General features: G+C 40.0%; 2 protein-coding genes across 2 annotated transcripts; both read left to right on the top strand.

The window, feature by feature from the left end:
- LOC108660692 lies at positions 3,381–4,712 on the top strand. The gene has a single exon (XM_018114952.1). It carries the CDS (start codon positions 3,381–3,383, stop codon positions 4,710–4,712), a length of 1,332 nt encoding a protein of 443 aa, XP_017970441.1.
- On the top strand, positions 6,236–7,744 carry LOC18609243. Its single transcript, XM_018114951.1, has 2 exons — positions 6,236–6,458; positions 7,023–7,744. Exons 1-2 carry the CDS (start codon positions 6,236–6,238, stop codon positions 7,742–7,744), a joined length of 945 nt encoding a protein of 314 aa, XP_017970440.1.

The raw sequence follows: 10,180 nt of genomic DNA, 5'->3' as shown, positions 1-10,180 counted from the left end.
TACTCCTCTCTACTCCGGATAGATCACATGCAGCCTGACAAGATCTATTGGAGAGCCCAGAAGACAGGACACTGGCGAAAATTGGCCAAGTTACTAGGAATAACTATGGTAGAAGTGGATCAGCACCTAAAGAAAAAAGGAGATGCGGAATGCCTTCCGTGGAGTTTCTTGAACGGATATATTAAAAAACACATGGAGGATGAACAAAGTCTCCTAGCTTTTACGATGGCAATCTATGGCTTAGTGGTTTTCTCGAAGGTTTTAGGTCATATGGAAGTATCAGTCATAGACTTCTTCAATCAGGTGACAAGGAGCATTAACTCGCCCCCATCCATCTTAGTTGAAACCTTCAGATCCTTGAATATCTGTCGGCACAAAGGCAAGGGATGATTCATCGGATGTGCCCAACTCTTAACCATATGGGTCAAAAGCCATTTCAAATGCAAAGAGAGCAAATTTTGGAAGTCTTATCTGTCTGTAAGTTGCCCTATCCTTGAATTCTGCAAAAGTGTATGGCCCGACTGTAATAGGAAAGAAGAGTGGGTTGCGAATCTTTTGAGGTTAATGAGCGTTGAAGTAACTTGGAGAGCTCCATGGATGCCGCGAATGCAAGTGATGTATAAATGCAGAGACAAGCCGTGGGTGCCGCTGATGGGACCATGGGGAGCCATTAGCTATGCATCGATAATGGTATGGAGACAGTTCAGATCTGAGCAATTCATGCCCATGACTCACCAGCTCAACCAATTAGAGTTTACATATGGAGAGCCGGAAATGCTAAAGAAAATTCAGTAAATTGCACAAGACTGGAAGAAAACTTGCCGAGTGGATCAGGGAAGGGTTACCGATGAAGTCACCACAGGATATCATACTTGGCACGACCAAAGGGTGAAAGATGTCGTATGCCCCCCGAAAAATCCATCAAAACATCTCATAAACCTAGAACTTCAGGATGTCTTGCTAGAGAGCGAGTTGACAAGAAAGAGACTTGAAAAGAAGATGATGAATAAGAAACGGAGACTTGAGGATAAACTGGAAGAAATGAAGAAAGAGACGGCAAGAAAGGTACGGATGGCTTTGGAAGAGCAGGATGAGTGGCAAAACAAGTTTGAGGAAGTGAACATGGCAAATTCTTCTCTGATAGCCAAGATGCAAGAACTCCAAAATGCCAACAATGCTTTGTAGCACGAGGTACGAAGACAAGAACAAACTATCCAAGAGTTGAGAAATGACTGCGGCTTGTTGGAAATTGCCATGGAGGGCTACAAGGTACAGTATGAAGTAGTAAGGCAATAGTATTTCCAAATGAGGGAAAGAAATGATTAGTGCACACAAGGCCTTCAAAGGAAAGAAGCTGAAATGCGATGGATACTGAGACAGATGAGAGAAGTGGCATTTAGAGCGTGAGTAATGGCAGACAAGACTGAAGAACTCAGGCGAGAGATTCTTCCAAGGGATGAGTTGAGTGAGTGGTTGACCGATCACCTCAGGATGGTTAGGGACCAATATGACAAAGTTGGCTTTTTCTTTTGATAGTTATGTAATGGTTTTAGACAATGATGTAATCGGATATTTTAGTTCTATGGATGTGGATTTTCTTATGGTAAATGTTGGATGGCCAATATTTTTCCTATTTTTCTTTTCTTTTCAAGCACATTTCACTTGCATCATAGTTACATGATTCATATAAATAATAACAAATGATAATGTATTCATCAACATAAAATTCTAACTTATCCATTTGGCCTATAAAAGAACAAAATTCCACAGAAACAAACCCTACACAGATACAACACAAGAGCTCGTTCTAAGATCATGGGGGACAAACACTCGGAGAGAATGGACAAGATCGAAAAAAAGCAAGAAGAGATCATGGGTCAATTGTCAAAGATTTTGGAGTTGATATCGACAGATAAAGGGAATAGAGTGGCGGGGAGTTATAGTGTGTCAGAAGATATTCAACAGACATAAGCCAATACAGACCCCGTATATCCACCAAGATTCACACCACCACTAGCAAGGAATGCGTCTATCCTTATGTCGTCGATAGGACAATATCTGTTCTTTGGGATGCCAGTGCCTACAGGGCCACCACCGACTTATGCCCAACATAGGCCAATTGGAGGGGCAAGTCATTCAGACCCCATCTCTGCACCTGACCTAGATGATCTGAAGGAACAAGATAAGCTCAAGTGTGGATCCGTTGAATCAAAGGACAATCCTAATAACTACCAGAAATTTGACCTATTTGAGGAAATACTATGCATGATAGAAGGAATGGGAATGTATTGCTTTATGGATGCAATTGAATTCTGTCTCGTTCCAGATGTGGTTATACCCCAAAAATTCAAAGTTCCAGACTTTGAAAAGTATGACGGAACCAAGTGCTCGGTCACACACATCACCATGTATTGCAGAAGGATGGTCGCATATGCCCATGATGACAAGCTCTTAATACATTGCTTCCAAGATAGCCTCATTGGTGTTATAGCAAACTGGACCGCAATTGAATCCACACATGGAAAGACCTTGCTCGAGCGTTTGTGGCTCAGTATAAGCATGTTACAGATATGGCTTCGGATCGTCTTCCTTTACAAAACATGGAGAAGAAACCCACTAAAATCTTCAAAGAATATGCTCAAAGATGGAGGAATATGGCTTCTCAAGTTCAGCCACCATTGATTGAGAAAGAGACCACCGTGATGTTCGTTAACACCCTGCGAGCCCTTTACTATGAACGGTTGGTCAGTCGTGCCACAAAGAACTTCGCTGATATTGTGATTTCAAGAAAGATGATAGAGACTGCCATTAAGAAAGGGAAAATAGAAGGAGGTGATACAGCAAACATGAAAAAAGGGGAAACTTTTAAGAAGAGGGAAGAAGAAGCCTAAGCCATCACTTTGGGACAACCCCAAGGAGAAAGCTACAACCTTTATCAGCCATATCCACCATACCACTATTACCCAGTTGTGAATAACACTTCACAAAGCCCATACCTATATCCACCCATGCTAAATGCCTTTTCTAACCTGTACCCATATGCTCCTATCCAATGGACACCTTACCCCACAAATATCCACCCACCTACTTCCACACTCGTTACAACTTCAACCACATAACAAACAACACCTTCAAACAACCATACTGTCGGTGAATTAAGAGGATGGCAAAACAAACAAGAAAAAGTGCAGTTTGACCCAATCCCAATCCCATATACTGAACTCTTCACTCAATTAGTTGCAAACTATCTGGTGGCACCTTTATACATAGAGCCATTAAAACCTCCATTCTTGATATGGTATGACGTTTTCGCCCATTATGATTATCATTATGGAATCGAAGGGCACTCGATCGAGAATTATACAACATTCAAACATAAGATGCAAGGGTTGATCAAGGTAGGAATCCTGAATTTTGAAAAGAAGCCGGAACAGAATATTAACAACAACCCATTGCCAAATCATGTTGGGGCAGGGGTGAATGCATTCGAAGGGGAGCTATATGTTAAAAGAAACATTTGGGAAGTGGAAACCCCCATGCAGAAAGTGTTTGAAGCCTTGGTAAAGGCCGATATGCTTGAGGTTTGGTTGGAATGTCCTGATGTGAATGACTCGAGAGATATCCAAGGACCATACTACTTATATCACAAGGGATGTGTGGGGCATTTAATTCAAGATTGTAGTTCTTTCCGGAAGGAAGTGCAAAGGATGATGGACGAGTCAAGGATTGAATTCTACGTGGAAGTCTCAAGGTCAGCAATAAACATGATGTCCAAAGATTCCACTCACCCAACAAAGATAAAACCTTTAACCATTTTTTATGAACCAAGAGGAGAGTCTGTGGAAGACAAAACCCATGCCAAAATGACCATTGAAGTTCCTAAACCTTTCCCCTACAAAGATGATAAAGCTGTCTTGTGGAACTACAATTGCAATGTACAAGTTTCAAATGCGGAGAAATGGATGGCCGAATCTCAAGATAATGCTGCAAATATAATTGGTGTTGGGGGGATTACCCGCAGTGGATGTTGCTATACACTAGAGGCATTGGAGAATCTCAAGAAGGAGAAGGGAAAAGAAAAAGGGCAAGATTCGAGAGAAGAAAAAGTGCAATCTCAAGAATCGACAGATGGTTCAAAAGGGTCAGTGACGAAAAAAAAAGCTGTCGAATTCTTCAAGTTCATTAAACATAGTGAGTACAATGTGGTCGAGCAATTGAACAGGTTGCCTGCTCGTATTTCACTACTATCATTGCTTCTCAGCTCAAAACCACATAGAAATTCTTTGATGAAGTTTCTGAACCAAGCATATGTGGATCACGACATTTCAATTGAAAATTTAGATTACATCATTAGGAACATTTCAGTGGGTAACATAATATCCTTTAGTGATGAAGAAATCCCTTCTGGAGGTAAGGGAAACTACAGAGCCTTGCATATCACAACCAAGTGTAAAAGTTGTACCGTTGTAAAAGTGCTGCTTGATAACGGATCATTCTTAAATGTGATGCCCATGAGGACCTTGGTCCGCTTACCCATCAACATGTCCTATATGAGAAAGAGCCAAATGATCGTGAGAGCCTTTGATGGGACAAGAAGAGAAGTAGTAGGGGACATTGAGATATCGATAGAAATCGACCCTTGTACCTTGACCATTGAGTTTCAAGTCATGGATATCGCTCTTTCTTATGATTATTTATTGGGAAGACCTTAAATCCACATGGTTGGGGCTATACCTTCATCACTTCACCAAAAGGTCAAGTTCATCATGGATGGGAAGATTGTATATGTTAACGGGGAAGAGGACTTACTCATAAGTAAGCCAGCGGATACTCCTTACATGGAAGCAAAGGAAGAAGTGCCTAAATGTTCCTTCCGATCCTTCAAGTTCGTCAACACCACATACGTTGGAGAAGGAACCACACCACCTATTCCAAGACTTTCCTAAACCACCAAGATGGCTGTCAGTCAGATAGTAGGGAAAGGATACCTAGCGGGGGCAGAATTGGGAAGAGAACTGCAAGGCATTAGAAGGACCATACGTGTTACCAAAAATGAAGAAAGGTTTGGCCTGGGGTATAAGCCAACTAAGAAGGAAATAGAAGAAATGATAGCTGAAAGAAGAAGGGAAGGGTTGGCTACATACCTCGGAGGAAAGTAAAGAGCAGCCAGGAAATGTGGATGGGATTCCTACTACATACCTCGGGCCACCAAAGTTGAAGTTGAGCAGCTGGACAACCATGAGTTTACTAGTCACTTATGATTCAATTTTAAAGTATGCAAACTAAACATCCGTGCTTATGCCCAAGAGCATTGGAAATTTTATGTATCGGGCTTTTTATCATTTATCATTCTACAAAATTGTCATGCGTAGTGCATTTCTCATACCTCCTCTCATGATTCACCATTTCCATTCTTGTCATCTCATCCCTTTATTTTAACTGTTTATCTATACAATAGCTCTACATCTTTCAATTCCCTTTACCTTCCAGGATTCCAAATAATGAATGCGAAGATGATAATGACAGTGGTTTTGAGGTTAATTTTGAAAAAGGTACAAGTGTCAGTGAAATTGACGACACAGAAAACGTGGAAGATTATGATTTAACTCCGGACTTGTTAAGACTAGTAGAACAGGAGGGGAGACAGATTGTCCCACATCAAGAGACACTTGAAATGATTAATTTGGGAAATGAAGAAAATAAGAAAGAAGTTAGAATTGGTACGACGTTAGTGCCGATTGAAAAAGAAAAACTAATAAAGCTACTTCATGAATATGAAGATGTGTTTGCATGGTCCTATCAAGTTATGCCAAGACTCAATACAGACATTGTAGCCCATAAATTGCCTTTGAAACCTGAATGCAAACCAATTAAGCAAAAGTTGAGAAGAATGAAACCTGAAATGCTATTGAAAATTAAGGAAAAGGTGAAAAAACAATTCGATGCAGGATTCTTGGAAGTAGCTAAGTACCCTGAATGAGTTGCAAATATTGTCCCAGTGCCTAAGAAAGATGGGAAAGTAAGAATGTGTGTGGACTATCGAGATTTGAATAGAGATAGCCCAAAAGATAATTTTCCTTTACCCCATATCAACACCCTCATTGACAATACTACTCGTCATTCTATGTTTTCCTTCATGGATGGTTTTTCAGGGTATAACCAAATTAAGATGGCACTAGAGGATAGAGAAAAAACTACCTTCATAACTATGTGGGGAACTTTTTGTTATAAGGTAATGCCATTTGGTTTGAAGAATGCTGGGGTAACTTATCAACAAGCCATGGTGACTCTTTTCCATGACATGATGCATAGAGAGGTTAAGGTGTATGTGGATGATATGATTGTAAAGGCTCACAAAACAGAGGACCATGCGACCAATCTTGAAAGGTTATTTAAGCGGTTACGGAAGTTTCAGCTCAGATTAAATCCGACAAAGTGTACTTTTGGAGTCACTTCAGGTAAGCTACTTGGTTTCCTTGTCAGTGAAAGAGGAATAGAAGTTGACCCTGATAAGGTTCAAGCAATCTGTGATTTACCTCCTCCCAAAACGTAGAAAGAAGTTAGAGGATTCTTGGGAAAGTTGAATTATATAGCCTGGTTCATATCATAACTCACACTCAAATGTGACCCAATCTTCAAGCTCCTTTGTAAACACAAATCCTGGGGCATGGAACGAGGAGTGCCAGGTTGCTTTTGACAAGGTTAAAGAATATCTGTTGAGTCCGCCAGTGTTGGTACCACTTGTGGCCGAGAGACCCCTCCTTTTGTACCTGACAATAAATGAAGGATCAATGGGATGTGTGTTGGGACAGCATGATGAAACTAGTAAGAAAGAAAGGGTAGTTTACTACTTGAGTAAAAAGTTAATTGAGTACGAGTCCAAGTATTCCTCGTTGGAAAAGATGTGTTGCGCTTTAGCATGGATGGCACATCAACTCAGGCATACATGCTATATCATACCATTTAGCTCATTGCGAAGTTGGATCCTATTAAATACATCTTCGAGAAACCATCCTTATCAGGTAGAGTGGTAAGATGGCAAGTGTTGTTGTCTGAATATGATATTGTATATGTGTCCCAAAAAGCTATCAAAGGAAGTGCAATCTCAGACTTTCTGGCAGAAAGGGTGGAGGAGGATTATGAACCGATGGAGTTTGAGTTCCCAGATGAGGACTTGATGTCAGTTTGTCAAACAAATGAGGAGGAATCAGAGGAGAAAGAGAATTGGAAGATGTTTTTCAACGGAGCTTCGAATGCCTTGGGGCATGGCATAGGGGTCGTGTTAGTGTCACTAGAAGGAGATCAATATCCCGTCATAGCTAAACTTAACTTCTATTGCACCAATAATGTGGCCGAATATGAAGCTTGTGCCATGGGTCTTCAAGCAGCAATTGAGAGGAAAATTCACATTTTGGAAGTGTATGGGGATTATGCTTTGGTCATTTATCAGTTGCGAGGAGAATGGGAGACATGCGACTTGAAGTTAGTCCGGTATCATAAGTATGTGTCAAAGTTGATAAAAATTTTTAATAAGATTCGCTTCACCCATTTGCCACGAGAGGATAATCAAATGGCGGATGCATTAGCCACGCTGGCAGTAATGTTCAAAGTTGGTGCCGATGTCAAGATTCAACCCATCATGATTAATCTTCGAGAGTGCCCCACACACTGCTCCAGTGTAGAGGGAGAAGTAGACGGGAAACCGTGGTACCTTGATATTGTGCATTATCTCAAGTTCCAGTAGTATCCGGAGCAAAGCTCAGAAAATGATAAGAAAACCATTAGAAGGTTTGCAATGAATTTCTTCTTTGATGGGGACATCTTATACAAGAGAAGTAGGGATCAAGTGCTTTTGAGATGCATGGAATCAGCCAAAGCTCGGAGAATAGTTGAGGAAGTTCACAAAGGAATTTGTAGAGAACATGCAAGTGGGCATATGTTGGCAAGACAGGTCATGAGAGCAGGGTATTACTAGCTCACGTTGGAAACAGATTGTATAGATTTCGCTCGAAAGTGTTACAAATGTCAGATATACATAGACAGAATCCACACTCCTGCAAATTCACTGAATGTACTGACATCACCATGGCCATTCTCAATGTGGGGCATGGATGTGATTAGGTTAATAACCCCGAAGGCATCAAATGGGCATTGGTTTATTCTTGTGGCGATTGACTACTTCACTAAGTGGGTAGAAGCAGCATCTTATGCCAATGTGACCCAAAAAGTGGTATGTAAGTTCATCCAAAAAGAAATAATATGCTGCTATGGTCTCTCGAAAAAGATCATCACAGATAACGCTAGTAACCTCAATGGTTCAATGATGAAAGAGGTTTGTGCCAAGTTCAAGATCAAATATCGCAATTCAACGCCTTATCGCCCAAAGATGAATAGAGTGGTAGAAGCATCCAACAAGAACATTAAAAGGATAATTGAAAAGATGACAGATGTATACAAAGATTGGCATGAGAAGTTACCCTTTGCTTTGCATGCTTATCGCATACAGTTCGAACTTCCACGGGAGCTACGTCATTCTTTTTGGTATACGGGATGGAAGCAGTTTTGCCAATTGAAGTAGAATTCCCCTCCCTAAGGGTCTTTAAAGAAGTACAGTTGGAAGAAACCGGATGGGTTAACGCTCGTTATGAGCAATTGAATCTCATAGAAGAAAAAAGGTTTACTGCACTTTGCCATAGGCAGTTATATCAAAAGAGAATGATGAGGGCATATGGCAAGAAGGTACATCCTCGTCAGTTCCAAGAGGGAGAGTTAGTATTGAAAAGAATTCTTCCGAACCAGTAGGATCCTCGCGGGAAATGGACACCGAATTGGGAAGGACCATTTGTGGTGAAGAAAGCTTTTTCAAGAGAAGCATTAATTTTGGCAGAGATGGACGAAAGGGAGTTTTCCAACCCAATGAATGCTGATGCTGTCAAGAAATATTTTGCATAAAATAAAGAAAAACAAAACAAAAAAAAACATAAAAAAAAATTTTAAGTTGAAAACCTGAAAAAGGCGACTTGAATCTAGGAGATGTGTTTAGGGCGAAAACCAGAAAGGACGGTCTAGACACGAAGGAGGTCCAAGTACTACAAGGGCTTAACATAGAAGGGGTGAAATCATGATCCGAGATGTTCAGACAAAAGACAAGGAAGCTGATGCTTATGCCTGCTTCGAAATAAAATTTCGAGACTACTGTCAATATCTATCGGAACAATGATTAAGAAAGACCTATATCTCTTTTGTATTAATTGGTTTTCCCCTATTCCTTGTCATTATGCCTGATTGTAGAAACTTCCCTTTCTGTAATGAAAAATAACCTTTCTGGTCCCTACATGGTCATCATTTCCATTCTGCCAAGAAAGGAGATATGATTACATTGCATTGCATTTGTCATAAAATTGGAATGATATTTAATAAAGAGCATGATAAAGTAAAGAAATGTTTACAATATTTTGAAAAAGGATCATAATTGACTGGGAATGAAATGGAGTCTGGTAATGTAAAAAAGGAAAGAGAAAAGACTAAGAAAAAAGAGAAAGAAATGGAAATAGCAACAGAATGGAGAACAGTAAAAATGTGAAGAATGATTGGACCATGCATATGATAGAGGAAGAAAACAGTTGTGAGCAATGAATTGGGGAAGACGAGAGATCGGAAGCATGATCGGTTCATCCCACATTGCTCAAAGAGAAGGTTCTAAAACACCCAAAAAAACTGATGAAGATGATTAGGATATTTAAATTACCATTCATCCCTAAAGTCGTAAAACCTCAAATGAGGAATTGATTATTTTTCACCATTTCAAAAAAGAAATGGTGGTTTCGTTACCTCAGTTTTGAGGAGTTCATTTTTAAAAGTTTCGTTGCCTCAGCTTTGAGGAGTTCATTTTTGAAAGTTTCGTTGCCTCAACTTTGAGGAGTTCATTTTTAAAAGTTTTATCGCCTCAGCTTTGAGGAGTTCATTTTTAAAAGTCTCGTTACCTCAACTTTGAGGAGTTCATTTTTAAAAAAGTTTTGTTGCCTCAGTTTTGAGGAGTTCATTTTTAAGAGTCTCATTGCCTCAGTTTTAAGGAGTTCATTTTAAAAGTTCATTGCCTCAGCTTTGAGGAGTTCATTTTTAAAGTTTCGTAGCCTCAGCTTTGAGGAGTCTCATTAAAAAAAAAACACACAAAAAAAAA

This window comes from Theobroma cacao, chromosome 2, assembly GCF_000208745.1.
Source record: "Theobroma cacao cultivar B97-61/B2 chromosome 2, Criollo_cocoa_genome_V2, whole genome shotgun sequence".
Classification (NCBI taxonomy): domain Eukaryota; kingdom Viridiplantae; phylum Streptophyta; class Magnoliopsida; order Malvales; family Malvaceae; genus Theobroma; species Theobroma cacao.
This window is presented reverse-complemented; position numbering and strand designations above follow the sequence as displayed.